This window comes from Aulostomus chinensis, chromosome 3 (assembly GCF_037954235.1).
Source record: "Aulostomus chinensis isolate RoL2024-O1b breed Wild chromosome 3, RoL_Achi_v1.0, whole genome shotgun sequence".
NCBI classification, from domain to species: Eukaryota; Metazoa; Chordata; class Actinopteri; order Syngnathiformes; family Aulostomidae; genus Aulostomus; species Aulostomus chinensis.
In genome coordinates, this window is record NC_141322.1 from 18,409,756 (window position 1) to 18,432,715 (window position 22,960).

General features: G+C 42.6%; 1 protein-coding gene across 1 annotated transcript in view; it reads left to right on the forward strand.

Annotated features, from left to right (window-relative positions):
• Positions 1-22,960, forward strand: part of tex264a (testis expressed 264, ER-phagy receptor a) — a 69,075-nt gene that overhangs the window by 16,155 nt on the left and 29,960 nt on the right. The window contains exon 2 of the mRNA XM_086199252.1: positions 656-877. Within this exon, the coding sequence (XP_086055378.1) occupies positions 656-877 (222 nt within the window). The remainder of the gene's footprint in view (positions 1-655; positions 878-22,960) is intronic.

A 22,960-nucleotide genomic window follows, 5' to 3' on the forward strand; every position in this document is an offset into this window, starting at 1 on the left:
AATACTGAGTAGAATTATGACTATTCATGTGAAGCTGCTGGAATAAGGTGAAAGATGTGGAAAGCAAAACACGTTTAATAAGTAGAACAGGCAGAAAGTTACATGGCATGTCGTCAAAGAGCTGAGTTGTGGAAATTGGCAGGATTTGGATTGTGATTATCATTTCCCAAATATCAGCAGTGACTATATGACCACGTATTATAGAACAAGGGTTTTGTGGTACACTTAACTCACATGTTTCTCAGCTGAGATGCATTTGAATTTGTTACATCTGAGACCAAGCTAACTACACTTATGCACTCTCCACAGCTGGCAGCTCTCTGGTTCACTGACACTAAAGACTATGTAAAGGCACAACGTCTCCTGTAGTTGAAATCAAGCATTTCTATTTATACATGCACACTTTCCAGTTTTGTGCTGATGCAGTTTATATATCAGCTTTACATATTGAGTCATAGCTAAACATAATTGCTTCAGTCAGTCCAGTTCAGCATGCAGATGCAAGAGCCTCCAGCCATCACCTGGATAATAATTCATCATTAAAATAAAGAAACCTCTCCCACCAACATCCTTGAATTACTACAAAAAAAAAAATTTAATTCTCCATTCTTGACATCATGATAAATGGTGCTTGTCTGTGTTTTTGTCCTCTCAGAGACCATCGGACAAGTGTCGCTACGTCGTAGGCAGCGTCCTGTGCGAGGGTGAAGAGAAGCCAAATGAGGAACTACAGAAGCTCTATGAGAAGTTTGGCTTCAAAGTGTTTTCCCTGCCTGAAGTGAGCCACGCAGTGACCACCAGCTTCCCCTGCACCACGCCTCTGTCCCACATACTGGGGCCGTACCGGGTCTACCCCAGGCTTGCCTCCTACATCGAGGTAAAGTCACAAGTAGAATTCTTTCGCCAGTAATCACTTGACACATTCCATTTCTGTATTCCTCAAAATGTGTCTTCTGTGTGTAGAGTATTAGCTTTTATTATTTCCTTATTTTTATCCCCGATTTTACACTCGAAACAAAGGAGGTCGGTTGAAGTTTTTGTTTTTGTTTTTTTTTGAATCCACATTACACTACTGGAGTTTCACAGGCAAAGACATTGCAGGAAGCTGAAAAGGCTTAACACATGATGTCAGTGACTTGTTTTCAAAACAACTTAGCATGACGACATTTGGATTACTTTGGCATGAGGATGAAAAGATACTGCTGGAAGTTTAACTTTCATCCTACCAAGTTTAATGATGTTTAATTGTTCCTGTTATTGGAGAGGACTTTTGTTTACATTTGTTAAAAAAAAGACTTGTTTCACTCTTCTCCTGCTCATAGTTAAATGTATGTCATCAACTGTTCTCCTTTCTGTGTCTTGCTTGTCAAGAGACCCTCACTCATGTGTTGTTTAATTCATTACATGAGCAGATGAGGCCCATAAAGCATATTAAGAATAGATGAAAAGATTAAGTAGTCACAACCCAAGGTACGTCTGAGTCCCGTGGCCTACATGCTAGGTTCCATGTCCTTAGGACAGGCCTCAGAACGCTATTGACATTTGCTGCTGACATTTACTCAAACGGATCCATTTAGGGGAGGCCTTCTATGTGCATGACGGCTGATTTATAGTTCTGCTTGATTCAACATGGCGCTGACACAAGTACCCTATTGTGAGCGTAATACTTGTGGTCTGTTGTGGATGCAGGTACACCAAAATGTGAAGTGGTGGCAAGGCTTTCATGTCACTTTGTGGGGATCCTTCGTGTCCTTCAAGGAGACCAGGCAGTCAGAGTGATTTCTGTCATTCCACATGCGCGATTGTCTGGAAAGCCGCAGACAGGGGCAAACCAAAGCTATCGTGCCCAACACACCACAAAGATTCAGTGCGTCAGGGGCCTAACACCCACATTCAACACCTTGTTGCTTGTACAGCAACAATGCCTCATTGACTTTTACATGTGGTGAACAATGCCTTTGTTTAGCTGAAAGTACTGCAACTGGGAGTTGAACTACTTACTGTACTTGACGCGAAAGGTCAGAAAAGAATGCCTCCAGTGTTCTTACTGCACCAGGGAGGGATAGTGAAACTACAACTGTTACACTTTTTACCCAAATATTATCAGTTATCGTTTACCAGCAGAACTACGTTTACTGAAGCATCCCACATCAGGGGACAGAACAAATTCTTCATGTTTTCACTGTCAAAAACTTAACGGTCTGAGGGCATAGAAATAACATTCCCTGGTGTTAAAGTGTAGTCGTATTCCCTCTATAGGCTCTAGTGCTTACATAATGGTGACGAGTGTCTGTGCTCTGTCTGTCAAACGAACTGTTGTCACTGTAGAGAAAGCACCAGTTCTTTATTTGCTCACATTTGTCCGCTATAAGGCGAGAAGTGCTCGCCGCAGTTCACGGGTCAACCGGAGTGCTCTGACAGGTCGTTAAGCTGCTCCTGTTCAGCAGATGGACAATAACACACCAACATCCAGCTTGAGTCGCGGAGTGGTGAGAGTGCACTATGCATGCCAGCTATAGCAAGGCTAATGAATAATGGAGCATGGTTTAGACAGGCTTGGTTGGGGGGGGGGGGGGGTTGCAATGTGAATGTGCTAGAAATGTGCGTGGATCATGTATGATTAATTGAAAAGGTATAAATAGTATAGTATGAGGAAATTTGAGAGACACTAATGTGGTGTAGTTTTGTAACATCTGCAGCAGATGTGACTCAATCTTCTGACATGTTTATCTTCTACTGTGTATAAGCCTGAATTGATTCATTTACTGTGCTGGCTTCTTGGGGCCAATGGAAAGAACACATCATATAACTTTCTGAAGATGGTATTGCTGAAGTGTTAGCGAGCAGCTAGAGTATCCAAAATTTGAGTCTTAAGAAGAAGTTTTGCACCACTTTAGTAATAATCTCCCTTAAACCTGGTTTGGCCTTGACCAAAACCTGAGTGTAATATGCAGCTCTCTACTTGTGAATTGCTGTGCTTGTTTGCCAGCTTCTTGCTAGCTTTGTTCGATGGTTAGATCTGGGCAGACTGGATAAAGTGGATTTGTTATCAGAAAATGTAGTTCCTATGACATGATCTCTTTTCTACTTGATGAAATCTGCAAAAACAATGCAAGAGTTGATCTAGCTCGCTACTCTTTACTGTTGCACCAAGTGTGTTGAATAACTAGTTGATTATTTTGGATGTAATTGCGACGCCTTCTAAAGAAGATGAAGGTTTCACACTGTAAAGTCAGCCTAAAGCTGCAGGCTACAAAGATCTGTATTGGTTTTCTTCTTTAAATCATGATGCTAATTGCCCTCTTTTTTTTAACTTTTAATTGATTCTTTCTCAATTCCTTGAGGAAATTAGGACTTAAACCATCTGATTGCCGCAAACACAAACTCGCACTCCCTGGCACTTCAGCAACAGTCCAGGATGGGATCAAACTGCAAACTTTTTTATACCAAACCTGTGTCTCTAACCTTAATCTGCCCCCCCAAAGAAAAGAAAATAAAGCATAATTTTGTATAGCTTTAAGGCTTAAACTTCCCTGAAAAATTATGCAAACCACTGCCCCCAACGAGACTGGAGAGACCAGACTGGTCAAGAGGAATTACTGTCTGGCCCGGTGCCCAGCCGTCAGCAGTTAAATGTTTTTACACGCCTTCTGGCCTTCCACAGTGCTTCACATTTCACATATCGGAGAGCAGGTTAAGTGCATAACTTTCTCTTTTCACTCGAACGCTTTCTCCACTCCCAACATTTCCTCGCTGGCTCACCTTTCCTTATCACGTCCATGCAAAACACACCCACACTGGAAGGTGTAACAGTAGCTTAAAAGCTATGCAGCTGATAATGGGGGTATCAGTTAATTTATGGTATCAGTTGAATGTCTGATAACTTTGTAATTTGAGGTCAGTAGTTCTCATGTCAAATGAAAGCAGTGGGTGTATTAGAACAGGATGCTTGGGATTGTATCATCTCTCGGGTAAAAAAGGCCGATGGTGAAAGAAGGAGAAATGAAAGGATAAAGATGTAGCTGTCACGCTATATTGAAAGGATTTAGGCAAGCCCTGTTTGATCTTGGTGAAAGCACCTTTTTCAGCTCCTAAAGAATAAGTGAACAATGATCGGGCTGTTTTTCTGGCTGCTGCCTCAGACACCAGTCTTTGCATACAGAAACTAGCTGTGAAGCCGATAGCTCCAGTCCATTTAGTCATCCATTTATTTGAAGGGGAGTTCTTCCTCACCTCTGCTGCTCACCGGGGGTTGGTGGGGGCTAAAGCATGGCTTTGACCTGCTCTAGATGAAAAGTGCCCAGAGATAAACTTCTGAGTTTGTATTACATAAATCTATTGTGCAACTATTTTGTTGCTGTACAAGCCTCATATCTATGAAATGTAGATAAATGTAAATGTATCACCACATTTTCTATTTTTTTTTAAATTTAATTAATTGTTTTGGTGGTTGTAACTGATGGAAGACCCTCGACGGCAAACTGCAGCCTGCTAGACCCAATAGTCGTGTAACATTCCTTCCTGACTGCAGCAAGTATGGAAGTAAAGTTGAATATTTTCGCTTGCTTTGTTTAACCACCAAGCTTCAACCCTAATGAGGCACGGAGCACGAAGCGAGAGCTTTACCTTCTGGGTTTTGCTAAAAAAAACAAAAAAAAAACAATAGCATTTGCATGTTTGTTTAAAATGTTTTTAGAATTTTGTTACCTGTAGGTTTGAAGTTTGGAATATGAAACATTAGTTTGTTTGGATTCCTACAAGTTGTTCCTTTTTAATAGGTGTGTTGTCATCCACCTGAATGTCTTCCATCAAAACTCGCAGTCCCATCCAGTTTGAATGTTCCCTAAGAAGTTGAATCATTCATCAACAAAAGTTACAGAGATTTCTAGACAGCTACACTAAATTATACAAAGTCCCATGATATACAGCCCAGGTAATCATCTGTGTAAACAACAAGACCATCTTTGGTGTTTTGTGATGGTGTTCCTAAAAGCTGGGAGCTCCTGTGTAGGTTGTTAGCTGTTCAGTCAGTGGCACCTTCCTGTTCTCCTGCTGCTGAGCACTGATTCTCACCTCCATATTGTTCATGGTTTATTCACCAGACACTCATTTCCAGCATCTTTGATGTTATTATTTGTTAAATTAAATATGGAAAATTAATTTTGTCCATCCACAGCATTTATATTTCATGCAATGCCCCCATTAGGGGTTAGCTTGTGGAACGGCACTGGTTTAAGGTGTGCATCCTCTCAGTAAACAAGACACCTTGGCTCGCTAGATGGTACTGTGACTGAATATAAATATCTCTTTGCAGTCCCAGTTTCTGTTTACAAAATTATGATGAACTGTGGCATTTTATTGCTTGCAGTCTTCCGTACAGTCCTCAACATTTACTTTCATCAAACCATCAATTGTTAAAGGTTTCTAGAACATGCTGTGCTCCTGCTATTCCACATCTTTTATTTCTCTGTGTCAGTCAGTGTAGTCCTTGAGCAAGACACTGACCCCCAACATGCTCTTGAAGAACTGGCTGGCTGTGTGTGTCTGAGTGTCTCTGTGTGTGTGTTTGCATGTGCGTAAGCTTGAAAGGACGTGTGAATGAAGACCATTTAGATTGGCTGTACAGTAGTCTGTCAGTCAACCAGCAGGATTACGGGTGGGGATTGAGACCCAGTTCCATAAAGACCCAAAAATCAATAAGGTCTGAACCTATCAATGACGGTATAGAGACTGGGGCAGGGGTGGGGAACCATGTGCCATGGAGAGCCGTGTGTATGCAGGTTTTCCTTCCAACCAAACACTTTAACAGGTGATTCCACTGATTAACACTCTTCTGTGGCTGAAGGTGTGTTAATCAGTGGAATCACCTTTTAAAGTGTCTGGTTGGAAGGAAAACCTGCATACACACGGCTCTCCATGGCACATGGTTCCCTACCCCTGGACTGGGGGGGTTTATATTGTCAAGACAAGGTGGTATCAGTGTATGAAAATCCCATTTTTGTTAAGTGAATCAAATCACTATTGTATATTGATTGTCTCGTGTGTCTTGTATTAAATTATAATTGATTCATAAAGGCTTTGAATGGCCTTGTGCATTCATTTGTTTGGTTGTTGGCTAGAAGGGCAGCTGAATGTGGATTTCAGTAAAGTAAAAGATTAAGGATTAAGGGAAATGCCTCTTAATAATATTAAGAATACAAATTCCCCCTTGAACGAACTAACCCTTGAATGTCAGCGTGAAAGCACCTTAATGTCAGTTAAACCTAAAATTCATCAATGTTACCTTCAACTGTCTTCAAAATCCATTCACAGCTCCATCCTCATCCTCTCCACAAGGGAAGTGCACTCCAAAATTGTCACCCAGTTTACATTGTGGTGATCTACTCACCTCGCTGACTCCGGCTCCAGCCCTCAGTCCCCTGTTTGGCAAACTCCCCTCTCTGGCTGCCGAGAGGAAGATGCCATCTGATGGAAGTGGAGGAGTGTAATCTCACATTCACACTTACTGACAGTGTAAGGATTCATATATCACTGCTGACTGTGAATTTTTTCCATTTTGTACCATAAAAAGCGTCTCTCTCTCTCTCTCTCTCTCTCTCTCTCTCTCTCTCTCTCTCTCTCTCTCTCACACACACACACACACACATCCCTCTTGTTAATAATGATCCTAAATCATGTAATATAGTTATGAAGTCTTTTCCTCTCAGGGTTGGGTAAAGGAATCCTCCCACACGCTGCTTTGCTCTTCTTCTGTCATCTGACTGACTGAGCGGAGTTCAGGTTGAGGATTTATTTGTTATGCACTCTTTTTGTGTGTGTGTGTGTGTGTGTGTGTGTGTGTGTGTGTGTGTGTGTGTGTGTGTGTGTGTGTGTGTGTGTGTGTGTGTGGTTTCATCTGCAGTATCGCGACACCAGACTCAAACAAGCCTCTGGGACCTGGGACTATCTCAGAGACTTTCAGGGTGCTTTTGGTTCAAGGTTACTGGATGATCTTGTTGAAGCATTGTTCAGAGGTTCCTCTTCCTTTCTCTTGTCCTGCCTTCTTCACCCACTATGTTGTACAGAATAAGAGATAATCTGTAACACCTTTTTTTTTTTTTTTAATAATTTTGGTTGGTCGCTAGTTGGAGAGGGTACAGTCAAGACTAGACAGTACAAAGAAAAAAACCTTCAACTAAGTGGAAAAAGTTACAAGTACTGATATATTATAAAACGTAACTATTCATAAGAGTCTTAGAAAGTGCAAGCTCTTGACATCCAACCGACCAATCACAGCAGAGCCAGACAGTGACTAACAAGCTAGGAACCATAAGACAGGGAGAGCGAGAGAAAGTGGGAGAGAGGTGAAAAGGACAGGAGAAAACCTTAGGAGCAGGAGAGGAAGTACAACAATACGAGGAGAGAAAATGGGGAGAGTGAGAAAGGAGAGAAAATCAGAAGTTCAGTGAAGGAGTGAAGAAAATGTGAGAAGTGGAAAATTTGTGAGAAGAGGACAGAGGGCTGGAGTCGCGGAAGGAGGAAGAGAGAAGGAATAGTGGACTAAAAGAGAACGAGGAAAAGAATGAGGACCAACTTATGGTTTCAGTGTCAGGTGTTCATTTGGGTCTGCGTTGGTGGGTTTGGCATAAGTGCCATCATCCGCCCACATCTACAGACTTACACATCCACCGCCCCAAATTTTGGCAGAAAAAAAGCGTACCGGTGCTTATGCTGTCCAGTTGGTGGCGTACGCAGCTGTTAAAATTGTTTTACAAAACCGCCACAAACTTTAATTGAGTTTAAATCGGGTGGCACACGTGCAGAACACCAACACCGACGCTCCTTTGCAGTGTGAATGTGGTGAGTCGCGATTGGAGAGAACGTGGAGAACGCAGGTGAAAAAGTAGAGATGCTAAATGTAATCGTTAGATCATCAGCTCGCAGGGTTTGACTCCGCTTCTGGTTAGCAGTCCAACCGACAAAAATCTAAAGTTGAAGTGATGTTGAAATACAAGTCTTAACACACAATTACAATTTTAAACTTTTATATTGCTTGTTGCACATTTTAGCATTACGGCTAGTTTCCACATATCTCTGTATGCAGTCAAGTCCACGATCTCTGACATTCTGTAATACCCCCCGCCCCTTTGAATATTTTATTTTTTGAATATGCTTCGTAAGTTTAAAACCAAGAACTGTTGTTGTGGATTTTGGAGACACTGATGAACAGCCTTCTAGGAAAAGCAACACTGTTAGCAAAAGGGCTAAGTTGTCGTTTCGGCCATTCTGTCCCGTGCCGTTTCTTGTCTTTGCATTGCTTCATGCACACATCCCACACAAGTGGATGGTCCAAAATTCTCAAAATTAGAATCTCACTCGTGGCTAACAGACCACACTGCTTGCCTGCGAGCTGGCTGATGGCACTTCAGTGCTTCTATGAATAAATGTAGTTCTTTGCCTGAAAGAGCAGGGAGCGTCATCCCACATATTAATACAGGTGAAAGGACACCAGACAAACTATATAAGAAATGAGAATGCGATGAAACACCTCAGAGATCTTCTGACCATCATCACGGTTTCCAAGTAAGACCACAGCCCCGATGTTGTCATGTGCAACATCATCAGCTACGGTGAGGCTTAACGGTCCTACACTTACCCTCCCCGCTCCCTTGTCAGGCAGTGAGAAGCCGAATGGGAAATGAAGGCGTGGCAGGATTGCACCTGCTTTGATCCTCTTCAGCCCCTCTACATCTTTAATGCCTCCTAGGCTCAGGGCACAGACTCCCCTAACTGCTCTCTGTTCAGTGGTTTCTGTGCGGGATGGCGCAGTACGGCAGGAGTAGTGGCTGTGATGACATCAAAAGGCAGAAGGTGAAATGAGAGTCAATAAGTGAGGTGTGAGATCATTAGAGAGTGTGCGTCTCTGTGACTGATTGCTTGTGCGGTGAAATTATTTTTTTTCGTTCGGAGGCACACGCCTGTATGCTCTGTGTGTGTGTCTGCTTTAAAATGCAGGCTGTAGTTGAGAGCAAGATAAGTCTCCTTCATTATTAATGCTGCCATTCCCCCAGCATTGTTCCCTCCATTACATTTTTATTGGTTAACACACAGTTCTAGTTTCTTGGGGGCTCTCAAAAATAATCACCTTCACATAAGAGAGAGCAACAATCAAGTGGCAGCTTCTGACCAACAAATGGTTCTGCGTTTACAGTTATGCTTTCTTCTCCTCTCAGTTTGCTGTTTAACAGTCTGCGGAGGACACACTAGGCTGTGGATGCACGAGGCTATATTTAGACTCCAGTGATGCTGATGACAGTCTCATCACTTTTTCCTTTTCTCTATTGCACAGAGTGGGCTATGATATGTCTAAGCTTTCTCTAACCACTGATCTAGTCCCCCCAAAAAATGCGAATCCTGCCTGAAGCGCCATGCTCACAGAGAACTGCTGTTTTTCCGCCCTGCCAGAGGAAAACACAATTGAGACTTCAGTGGGGCGAATGCTGATTTTTCCGACAAAAATGTAAATTGTCTGTCAAAGAAATAGTTTCCCATTGTAGGAAAAGTGGTTTCTCTCTCTTACTCTCCAGGAGTTTGATGATGTGATTGATACTATCATGTCTGTGTGTTAATTGTGCAGCGATGGGAACAAGCAGTCGCTCCTGTTTGGAAATTTGCTGTGACGTTTTTCGGAGATGTGAGGGAGCAAACTGGCTGGGTGAAACCGTCTGGCTGGTCTTGCTTCAGTATACTTGAGTGTGAGCAGTCTGCATACTAAATCGTTCATGTAGCAGCGCACACTGATGGAGTGCGTAGGAGGCTCTACGTTAGTGTGTGACTTCATAGTTGCCCCACAGAACTCACTACAACTCCATGCTTAATTTTCTGTATCTTGATATCTGTTTGTGCACAAATTACGCATCCCCTCCAAAACACATAGGTGGCTAAAATATTACAATTGTGATCTGCGTAAAATAATAAGTTCAAATTATGTATACCACTCTAGAATAAATCCATTATAATGCAAGAAATATATTACAAATATAAATTCATCTGTTGCCAGTATTCAAGAAGGCAGTTTCTATATGCAGTATATGATATTCTGTATTACCATATTTTTGTTGGTTCATTCCATCACTCCGTTTCAGTTTGCTCGTTCATTTATTTGACTTCTAAACAGTGCACTTCTATAGGCCACCAAAGGGAACCGTCATGACAACTTCGGGAGCCAAGATTCATGAGAAGAAAATCAGCTTGTGGTGTAACTCATTAACATCAGCTCCCAGGAAAATCCAGTCAGAAATATGATGTCCCATTGTAGAACAGATTCAGAAGCTTTGTTGTGTCAGTCTCAGGAGATGCGTATGGAGCTCTGATATACTGCTGCTTCTGGGTTCTTACATCATGGGAATATTGCCCTCCTGTGCCGTGCTGTCTATCTGTCAGGCCGTCACAGGAAACATTCCCCGGCATATCTTGACTTCCTATTCATTTTTTGCTGACACTGTCAGGCCAAGTACTTGAACCTCACCACTCGTGCCTGTATTTCCTCAGAGTAGATGTTTCTCACCCGTCCAGCCACTGCCAGTTCAGTGACTCCACTTTCCCAGCAACTTGACCACTACCGGCCAATCTGAGACGAAGTGGAGTGGGTCAATGCGGGACGAGGCAGGTCTTTCAGATTCTTCATTTCGATTTTTGACTCATTTTCACTTAAATTTCCAGTTCTAGCAGACTGAATTATAGTTTTGTTTTCAGGGCTAAAAGATTTGGGAAAAAACATATCTGACTGTAGTAATTTTGACTGATTTTGCAGTTTATTCTCCATCAGACAGAATCACCATCCTTGTTTCTTTGTTCATATTGAATTGATATCAAACTAATCATTGTGTAATCCCCCCCCCCCCCCCCCGATTCTGTACCGAAGACATTTTCTTGGAGTAGGATTTGCAGTCAGCGCCACAATCCTTCACATTCTGCCTTTAGCAAAGGTCATATTGTGATTTCAATCAGATTCGATAAATTGGTGAGCCTTATTCGGGTAATGGTAATCTTTCTTAAGCCTGATTTTGATTAGTGTATGATTTATTGCCGAGCCCTACTCTCAAGCCAATATAGAAAAGGAGGAAGACTTCAAGCAGAACTGTCCTCGTACTCTTGGCTCTGGGACTCTTCCTCCAGCTCGCCGTCACACACCGTTGGTCAAGTGTGTATTTTTGTCAGTCCTCCCTAATATGTATTAAAAAAAATATTTCCATTAAGCTCAGGGGTAAATCGGCTTCTCACATCTATCTGACCCACTCAGCCTATTGATATGAGAATAATGGTTGCCCTGGCAACATAAACTTTTATCCCACAAGGACATTTCTTTTTGTAACTATAAAACCAAATTTTTACAAAGTTGCACATGGATTTCTTTTACAATTCCTTCAAATTCTTTTTTAAGTCTTGAAAGGTGTTTTTTTTAACAACTGCAGCGACGTGATTAAAACTGCGCTCTGACCTGTCTGAATCTAATAATGGTATGTATGAATTTGTGTGTGTGTGTTTGTCTGTCCGTGTGTGCCTGCGTGCACCCTTGTCCTGTTGTATAGAGTGAGGCGTGAGTGTGCTTAAAATGGAAGAAAGACGCTAGGAGTTTGGAGCATCCTGAGGGGTATCTGGTCATCAGCCCATCTGGACAGCAAATCCGTCTTTTCCCAGCACTGTTACCCCCCCCCCCCCCCCCCCCACACACACACACACACACACGTACACATGCTCCCTCTAAATCCTGTTGTGTGTGTCAGGCAGCTTGTTCGTCAGATAGCTGAGTGAGGTTTATTGACTTGATTTCAGCTTATTACATCCAGCTTAGTCGGCATGTACATCTTGGCCTTTAAACTGAAGTTCATGGCCTTTAAAAAGTAATTCTTCACATGAACTTTTGTGTCAGTCTAACCAAATCTGCCTGTTGGAAGTAGCAGACTTTGGGTCTCGGTCTTATTCTTACTGGAGGACAAGAGACGATATTCATCTTCAACACGGACTGGGAGAGGGATGAGAAGCGTAGAGACTTTCATAAAAGACACCCCTGTTAGTGATTTATTGTGACTGCCACTTACTTTATATGTGCTGAGATGTCTGTGCATGCAGTACCACATTAAGCTCTTTCTGAACCAATAACTGTATATACCTGTTGACAGCAAGACTGCTCTGTATGTCTTAACTTCAGAAGTGTGCAGTTTCATTTCATTTAGAATGATATCAAGAGGATCAAGCCTGAGAGATTAAAAAATACCCAGCCCTTTTATCACCTTAAGCACGTCATGCCTCCTTTACAGAAAGCCTCTTCCCAGAGTCCTTACACATCTGCTCTCACTGTAATGAAGACGTATTTCATTTCTCCATGTTCTCCACAAACCAATTCTCATTTTAATCAAAGGTCTCTATCTTGGCCCGCGATTGTTGATTTCCCTCTCACGTGTCGCCCTGCCCTGCAGCTCAGTAGCCTATTGTCCCGTGGAACACATGACTCCAGAACCCTCAATCCGTCAGTCATTCTACCTCTCTGGCTGTCCTGCAGTGAAAAGGCCACACTGCCTTTCCACTGTGGGTGAGCAAATATTAAACAGCTGCCAGATTACCGAGAGAGACCCCTCTAGGAGGAACATACGGCCCATAATCCACAGCCCTCTGGCAACGGAGACACAGGAGGAGAACAGGGGCTGAGGTGTCAAAATAGAGCAGCTGTTGACATTTTCTAAAATGTAGTGCCATTTTTGATTCTCTCTCTCTTGATTTTATTGTAGTTATTTCTTTGTTTGTGTGTTTGATTTCTGTTAGATGCATACCAAAGTTTAATTCCTATACTGACACACACTGTTGGTTCCACAACCACAGCAGAGGAAAGGAGCATTATATGGGGAATTCTAATTTTCCAACATTGGTTCTATTCAGGTGCACTAGGTGCTGTGGAAATTCTTCCTTTTCTTCCTTCCTCTAGCTCTTCCTGTTCCCAATGATGCAAAGGCATCACCACAACAAGTCTGGCTAAAGTTAACATGGGCATGTTGGGTAAGTTTGATAGACGCCCTTGAATCAAAGTTTAAACACCTTCACTTCCGCCTTATTCATTGTATGTAAACTGTAGGATTTCAGCAGCAGATACGGCAGTATTCCTCTCTTTTCAGAGCCAAATACTCAAGGGGGTGGATTAACTGAAATAATCCTTCGGCCCCAACTTGTGCGAATGATGCAAATATACCCTCACAAAGACGTCTTTGTGAATTCAAAACACACCGAAAGGCCAAAAATGAAAATGTCCAAATCTGTCATTGTTAAAGAATGGGGGGAAAAAAAAAAAACAAATCCCGATCTGCCTTGTGATCCAGATCGGTTTCAAAATGTAATGTGCTCTTCCTTGGCCTGCGCTCCACCCCTCCTGGAGCAGGCAAACAAACCGCAGCAAAAATATGACATGGTGGAGGTAATAAAGAGAATAATAATGGAGGTGTGTGTCAGATGCATCTCACAGTGGGGGAAAAAAATGAGACGATGAAATTCCTCATGTTCAAGTGCCTTCTGTAATCACAGATGCTGAATCTAGTATCAGAGCATATTGCCCCTTCACATAATTCTGCAACAACAAACATCACGAAAACTGATTTTAAATAAATTCTTAACATGAAAATGAATGTATGAAGAATAGTAACTCTTAATTAATGAAATATTTAGTGAAATAAACTTTCATGATACAACTTTAACACCGCAAATACATCCTGTTTTAAATTCTGGTTAACAGTAAACAGACTATCTCTCCTGAGCAGAACGTGACATCTTTTTCTTTGAATGATGGGGCTTCCAACGGAGAAGAACTCCCTCTCCGAGGAGAAGACACATATGTAGATACACTGAAGTAAACCCTGAGAGCAGCGCCGGAGTATTTTCATCTCCCGCTGCCATTGAGCAGGGAATTCAAGTGTGACATGAGGATTGCAGGCAGGTGTCTGGAACACGTTGACAATGTGTTCTGTGTCACTGTTTCCTTGCTCCTTATCTGTAAAACTCCCCTTCAAGGCAACATGGATTTTTAGTTGGGAGATGTCTGGGATGTAACAGGGACCCCGATGTTCAAATAAAACACAGAATCCCTGGCGAAATTCAGCCTGTACTCACCTCTGACGTCCTGCAGGAAGCCACTTCTTTAGTGGCTTCCTGAGCTTTTTCTTTTTTTTGGGGGGGTGGGGGGTTAAATGGCTGGTGAATCTGATGACTACTTTAAGGGCCAGTATAAGATAAAGGAGGATTTCTTAAAAATGTCAATCACCCAAAGTATCTCGTTCCAGAATAAACAGCTCCTCTGTAAGGGGAATTACAGAGCCGCAGTGGGGGAAGTTCTGGCAATGGATTCTGTGTTGTCTCATGAAAATAATTGTCGGGTACCTTTTCGCCACTGTACCTTTTCTGCTCTCCCCCAGGTGACTGTGCAATCCATTGTTCTCTTCACTGTTCTTCATTCTCACAGTCTCTGTGAGTAAAAGAAATGTCATCACACTTTTATGAGACTAATCTTCAGGGAAATAATATCAAAAAAGACTTAAAAAAGACATAAGAAAATGACACTGAAAGGTGAGTAAGTCACATCATACCATCTGATGTGTACAGATTCATGGAAAAAAGGGTACCTTTCAAAATGACACATACGTACAGGAGCCTTTTTTTTTTTTTGCCTCTACTCAAAGTAGTGTTTGTTGAACTTTCTGACACAATATGGGACACCAATCCAAGACCACATATCTGGCTGATTGCTTCTCAAAGCTGTAGCTCCTGCTGCAACAACACCTGACCTGAAAAATACATCTGTCATATTGATTCTTTAGTGATGATTCTGAGGAAGCCGTGGCAATTTCAGCCTTCCATGAACCCACTGTGGGCTTTTTCAGACGCTGATGATGTGGAGTCTCTGTCTCAGAGAGCAGGTAGTAGAGTACAGTACCTTTTAATTAAGCAGGCATGTACTTATACCTCTCTCCAACAGTGTTTGTTGGTGCACTTGTTTGTCTGTGTATCTCTGTTCTTTCCTTTTCCATACATTCATCCTGAGCACAAGGCAGACACCACATCTCATCTGTGCTGCACGCACATGCTGGAGTTGTGCATGTTGCTATATCTTGATAGAATTTTGAGTACGAGTGACTGTTCCATGAAGAGGAAACATATTAAAAGTCCAGTATGAAGGATTTGTACCGTCTAGTGGTTAAATAAGAGGTTGCAGTAGATTTATACAACAGAATCATATAGCAGTAAGTGAATGGAGTACAACAGAAAAGGATGGGGGAGGGGGGGTTCCCCACATGGTGTTTGAGTGACAGTGACTGCAGGCAAATAGTGATAAATGAGGCAGCGGTCTGCATTGGAGATTGCTGTGGCTTTCAAGAGTGTGACTGGTTTAAGAGGCTGGATACATCCTGCCCAGGTCACTCGGCAGCATGACTAACACACATTTAGATATACAGTCACACTCTCATTCCCTCCTCCAGGCGACAGTGAGCTTTCAGTTCACCTAACCTGCATGTCTTGTATGAATAGAACCCAGAAGAACGTTTATAAAGACACACAAACCCCTCAGAGAAGAACCCTAGCAAGTCTGGCCAGTTTGATTTGTTTACCCACCATCAGCCTCTGAAACTCAGTTCATTTTCTGCAAGTGTGGAAAAAAATGAGGATGGTGATCAAATGCGGCCCCGTGTCCGTGATTGTCTGCACGGAAAGCCTGTTTGCAGCTGAACCTGCAAGGCAATATTACCCATCAACAGGCTGTATATGCACTGCAATGATACTTTAACAACATAATTGGTTCCGCTGTGAAAGTTCGACTTGCACAAGATTCCAGAACTGCTTGTAGTGCCTGTGCTCTTGAGAGTTCATGTCCTTTTCACCTTCTACTCAAGGAACACTCCAACAAGGCCAAAGCACCACCACTTTCTTTGATTTGATGATGTTGCAAAGAAACTGAGATAATTATTTCTTGTCTGTTAGGCTTTGCTTTGTGATCTGAAAAAACATTTAACAAAATAGGTTACATGCTATAAGACATAACAGTGATCTGCCTCTGTATTTTGCACCTTTTTGTACACGTGACTCGGTGTGTTTGGATGCTCAACCTGGTTTTGCATCTCCCTGTGGACGGCACACTCCGGCTGTATGTCACAGCAGTGGTCTGGAGCTGCACTGGGAACGCTCTATATATGTTAAAGATGCCCAGTGAGCCATCCCTCATTAAAAGAGATGAGACATCAGTGGTTTGTTCAGTGAAGCCTGGAGAAATGCTTCATGGGTGCAAATATTGATTTGGTGGGTTCTCCCTCCCCCTGTGGGACAAATGTTGTCTATCCATGTGATTAAATATTTGCTCTGATGAATGATCAAAGACGGAAGTCATTAAAACATTGAACTTAAATGTCAACACTATACATGTGTCACATTATTTTCAAGAATAAACCATATGTGGTTATTTTAAATATTTAAAAAAATGACAACGCAATAATGCCATATTGTTACTTACTGTTACAACATTAAACATGACATTGATGAATAATCAACAGCTGATATACTTTATGGCGTCACGGTGGTGCAGTGGTCAGCACTGTCGCCTCACAGCAAGAAGGCTCCAGGTTCAATTCCCGGCTCCAGCTCGGGATCTTTCTGTGTGGAGTCTCCATGTTCTCCCTGTACCTGTGTGGGTTCTCTCTGGGTACTCTGGCTTCCTCCCACAGTCCAAAGACATGACCCTGAACAGGATAAACAGTAGAAAATGGATTTACTTTACTTTTCTGTGCTGTGCTGTTGAATTGTAGCAGTAAAGACAACAACAGCAGTATTTAACAGTTTAAATTATTTTTAAAAATCTGTATATTTTCATGGAAGATTAACTGCTGTTTAGATGGAGCCATAAACGGCTAAATTTAAGTTACAATCATGATGTTCTCTTTCATTCTTCAGTTATTTTTCAACCCACGGTGAGCATGGGTGCGTGTTCTCCGCCCACCTCACTGTGGTGCTCTTTTGCATCTCACCTGATTTGTGAAGTCGCTAAAGGCAAGCTGGAGAGATAATTGGTGTTGATTAAAAGACTGTGTCAACATCATTTCCTGCATGACGCTCCACATCTTTACTGACTCTTAACCAGAAAGCAGCGAGCGTCAGGGAGAGGCAGGAGAGTTATTTATTCGTGGTTGTCGTGAGGCATGGGCGTGAGGGTGCGTATGGATAGAAAAACATGTAAATTGGGTTATATATGTGTGCATCCATTTGTGTGTGTGTGTGTGTGTGTGTGCGCACGCACACCGGTGTATGTGTTATAGTGTAGCAGAAGAGCTCATATTTTCCATGTTACCATATGCGCAGGAAATAAGAAAAGAAAGAAAAGGCCCGGAGCTGTGTGTGCTGCTCAATTAGATTAGGCTAGAAAATTGATTGTAAGCATGTAGTTGTCTGCATCGGAAAGTGCCACTGATTGCGGAGGTGGGTAAACGTGCTGGCGCTTAATTTGATCACTCAACAGCTAATACAATCTGCGTTACGGCAGCTATTGCAGATTGGGATTAATGCGCCAATTGGTTGAGCAGGATTGGAGATGTGAAGAGAGGTTGGAAGAGTGGCGGTTGCACTCAGAAGTGTGATCAATAGAAGTTAAAGAGTGACTTAAACAGCATCCATTCGCAGCCGCCCCCTGTGGTCCACACATGTTCTCAGAGAACACTGGACAGCCCGGTTCCCATCAGAGTTCCATCTTCCCTGAGGTGCTGTGGTAACAGCTTTGTCTAAGTGAGGCTGCAGAATAGTCCATCATCATCACCATCACCATCATCATCATCATCATCACCTGCTTTTGTCTATTATTATCCGTTCCATATGTTCAGGGTTGAGGAGGGTTTTATCAACCACTTAGAGGCATTTCCTAAATTAGCATCGCATTGTTTGTGGCTTCAAAACCAAATGTGTGAGTGCAGTGGTTGAGGTTTCGATTGCTTCAAGCTGAAAATGCAATAGTTGATGAGGAGTCAAACATCTTTTGGGCTGTTGCATGATTTTTGTCATTGCGCTCCATCTGTACCGATGTTTGCGGGGGAGTGGCGTTCCGTTTTTCATTATATGACCGGTAACTGGAGACCAGCGTATCTGAGCGGTTAGTGCAGGGCTGCGGCAACATGATGGTCTCACTGAGCAAAGTAAAACAACAAACTGCGGTACTTGGGCGACTTGCTGCTCAGCTGGACTTCTCAACGGTGCTGATGAGCTAATCTTCAGTCCCCCTGCACTTTCGTGTCCCGTGGCGCTAATTAGTCAACCAGAAGGAGTCTACAGTTGTGAAGGTCTGAACCTGAAAAAGAGAGTGGTGTTGATAACAGAGGGAACTGTAAAGGTGCAGTGATTTGAGATGCAGTTAACAACTGTATTTACATGGACGACAGTCATTGTGCTTCGGACCTTAATAAGACAATATTTTATTTCAGTGTTTACTTGTGTTTCTTATTGGATATTCCATTTACAATCCTGTTTATATGTTACAGAGCAAAGCCACACACACATCACATCCTGAAACCTTTTCTATCATGTTGTGACCGAACTACATTCTGTGTGTTTTATTACTAATGATGTGAAACACTGTGCTAAGAGCTGAGCTGGTATCACTCACTGGAAGCTGGAGATGTGTTGTCAATCACACTGACACTCTGTCACTGACACTGACGAGTCGTAAAATCCTACAATAACTGTACTTGTTTGTAACTAACTCAATAATGCAGCTAGATCAGAATACGCCACTTCTTTAAGCTAACTACTTAGCCCTTTGTACCCTTGCTCAGACTAGACTAGAGTCATTAGAAAGTGCAATCAGGTTCATACTGGCACTGTGTGTACCTGACCTGACCAGCTTCACCTGCCAAGGTGGCCCATTCTAGGGCGGCCGCTAACATACGACATAGCGCTTATGCTGCAGCTATGATACATTTGGATGCAATGTCGGTTAATGTCAGTTTGGTTCTGAGTCAATTTGAGGGTGACTTTTGTGTTATTGATGCATTGTCATGTCTGCAATAACAAAAACACCAAGGCTAATTTCAAGGCTTGCTCTTTGTTGTGTTGTGAATATATATGAACCTATTCTCTCAGCTCATTGATCAGTTCAGCATCAGCGGCTAATTACTTCACCCAGTAGATGGACACACATTCAGCCATTTTACAGTTTTCTCTGGTTGAAGAGAGATTGACGGCCTGTGAAACAGGTGAGAGAAGAGGAGAGAAGAAGATCTGCTTATCACAGTGATAATAAGGGTCCTGAATGCTCTGTGTTCATTTCCATTATCTCCCATCACATTTCCCTTCCGAACCCAAATGCCACATTAGCATGTTTGAGACTGTCCCACAGTGGCGTCACACTGATGGCTCTCATACCTATAGATCTCCTCCTCAGACAGCAGCAGCTTCTGTCATGGTTTATGCATTTGTTCCCTTTTTTGCGGATCTTAAACGCTATTCAGGCGGACAATAAATGGCTTCCTGCAGAAAAGAAGAATGTTTAAAAAAAAAGGTGTGAGTGGTGAGTGTCATTTAGAGTATAACACAAATATCAATGATCTTCAAACTGAGGCACATGCATGTTATGTAATGCTGGACTTTCACTGCGGAGCAACATAAGGGACAAAGAGGGCCTTGTTCCTGAGAGCACAATAAAAGCTGTACCTCGCACCGCTACAGCTCCACCATCAAAGCTGGCCGTGTTGTGGTCAGCAGGGTCACGGTGTGGAAATGGGCTCCGGCTGTGATGTTATTAGGTTTTTACTGTCTCTATTGAACAGCATGATACTGTTGTTATCATTTAGACAATGAGCTTTATTCACGCGCACCGTGTCTGAAATACCAACGCACGCATATTCAGCAGCAGGTGGAGGTATGCACACTTACAGCAAGCGTCTGTCAGACTTTCTTCTGGTTCTCCTGTATTTCAAGTTCACCAGCAGCAAACTGCATGCTGCCTTCAAACAGCTGACTTAACTTCACAGTTAAACAAAAAACAAAAAACTCCTTAAATACAAACAAGAACAGGCATAAAGTCGTTTTTTTTTGTGTCCAGAAATTGGTTGGTTTTTGGGTTTTTTTTTTTTTTTTTGTAAGAGTGAGACTGTTCAACTTCACTCATACATGCCAGAGTAATTATTTGCCCGACCACATATAAAATGTGGTTGTTTGTTCGGCTTTGAGGAATCGTAAACCGACATGTTTACCTGAATTGTAAAAGTCCATTTTAATCAGACTAACAGAATCAATCAGCTTTACCAACATCATGTAAACGTATTGACTTTTGACGCTTGGGCAGAAAGGTCAAGGTCAGCATTGATAAAACAGCCTCCTCCTCAGCGTGGTATCTCCCTGATCAGTGGCATTGCATGTTGCTCTAGCGGCTGTTTATTTAATATTAATTTGAATGAAATGTCATGGGTTGAACAGCTAAAAGGACTGAAGTGATGGCTCAGAATACAACCAGGAACGCAGATAGTAGCCTCGGGATAACATCTGAGTAATATGCAAAGACGTGAGCAAAAAAAAAACCCCAAAACACTGGCATGTTCCTTTAAGAAGCGTTGGGCCCTGGCATCCCTGCTCAATCACGTCGCTGTGGGAAGAGAGTGGGAAAGGAGAGGGCTTTTCATCTGAGGGGAAAATGTGATGTATTAACACGCCACAGGTTATGGATCACAGTCTTATAGGCACATCCCTCACCACGCCCACAGCTACAACCACCGCCAGCCTGCCTTCCCGTGCCCACACCCACACTTGCTGTCTTGTTTTTCCTCTTTTAGACTGAGAACATCAGAAAGATGACGAAAGGTTAATGTTTAACAGGAAGACTAAGCAGCCCTGTGAGCCTACTGAGAGATACAAATGATTAAAATTCATGTTATAACTTGACATTTGGTTCCCTAACTATAAAGTTAAGTGCACGCGCGCACACACACACACACACACACACACACACACACACACACACACACAATTAAGACTGGAGTAATGAAGGGTGACTGTCAAAGGTAGGTGATAAAACATGCTACGTCACTGCAAAGAAGAGTTTAATCAGACCGAAGTCATGTGATGCACCCATACAGGGTCAGTAGTAGGAGTATAATATCTATTTGTACTTAAATTATTCAACACATAAGCCAATATTTATGTTCCAAGTATCAGAGTCTGCATCAGAAAGGAAGAATAACTGGTACTGTATGAACATGATTGTGTGAAGCATCACTACAGCAGAGTAACGAGAACTTAATGTAGTGTACAAGCTTGTGCCACACAGTGGGAATTTCTCAGCTGTTAAGACTCTTCAGGCAAATCTCCCCCCCCCCCCCCCCCGACCTGAGGTCCCTTATAAATGCCGAGTGAGAGCCTGTTCCTCCGTGCGCTGTGAAGTGAAGACAACTAACAGGGCGAATCAATTTATTAATGCCATTCAGGAAGCTGTCGCTCAGAGGAATGAGGCAGAGCAGGCCAGGGTGTGAAATAACATCAACATCTTCTTCATGGCGCTGAGTGGTTTGCAGAAGAGGATGGCAGGAGGTGATGAGATGCACCCGAGTGCAGTGAAGAGAACCGCACGAGCAGAGGAGCGAAAAGCTCATGTTGGCATGTAGAGGAGGACGGCCACGAGATATTTTACCTCTCTTTGCCCTCCTGTGTGTCTATTTATGGTCTCCTATATGTGTTGGTGGATATGGAATGTAGCACGTTCAAGCCTGGAGGAGCAGAATCTTCATGAGATCTGCTGAAGACCAGGAAGGATGACAGCGCTAGGCATGGCAATCGAAAACAGATTCTTGTTGTGAACCTGTTCCCGGTGTTTCAGTTCCTTGGAAACATTTGCCAATTTTAAAACCGGTTCCCTTATCGCTTCAAGTGGCTGCAAATGATGTCGCCACGCATGTTGTTTTGCTTACACAAGCTACGCAACATGTGAAAAGACGTCATTCACCAGTGCAGCCAGCAGGAAACATGGCACCCAAGCAGCACAAACGCTTGAAAGTTTGGTTACATTTCATGAGAAAGGATGACAACAGGGCAACTTGCAAAGTGGATATTTCATCTAAGGGAGGAAATGCTACCACTATGCAGAAACATTTGCACACACAGCATGTGATAACTTTGAATGAATGTTGAGTTTCTGATCTGCTCTAGAGTGAATCTCAACCCAGCAGCAGCGGCAACTTTAGCATGTCCTGCTGGTAATACTGCAGGTAACTAACCAACCAAATGAGAATCGATAAGAGAATCAATAAAGAACCAAATTGTTAAGCAGAATCTAAAATGGAATCGGAATCATAAAAATTGTATCAATTCCCATCCCTAGACAGCGCCTCTGAATTGGTTAAAAAAAAAAAAAGAAAGAAAAAGTCCACAGTTCTTAACATCTAAATGTGAGATTTGGCTTGTCAGAGTCGTGGGGGTGTCCTCTGAATTGAGTCTTTTTAGTAGGAAATTGCTATTTTGTTTTTGCTCAGTGTTTGAGCTGTAGGCGAAGGACTTCAACACGAAGAAGACAAGTTGTACTAAGTAAACTCTAACTTTGGGGCATTCCCATTTGATTTGACATCTTCAGACTGGATGGGCCTATTATTAGACCTTTAACACAGTGGATAGTGCTCCTTTAACATATAGCCCTGAGTCGTGTCTGGGAAAAATAAGGGAAGAAAAAGGGACATATCCTTTAAGCTATTCTATATCAGTTTCTCAAACTACACTAGAAGTGAAAGAGACCTGGGTTCATTCAACCAGTGTGTGTTGTCATGTTGACAATGATACATGGGCTGAATATGCTACTATTGCATAGTTTTTCTGCATATATCAGTGCTTAATAAGGCAGAAACAGCTGAAATAACATCGGCCACTGACATGGCTTGAATCTGTGTGTGTGCGTGCGTGCGTGCGTGTGTGTGTGTGGGTGGGTCGC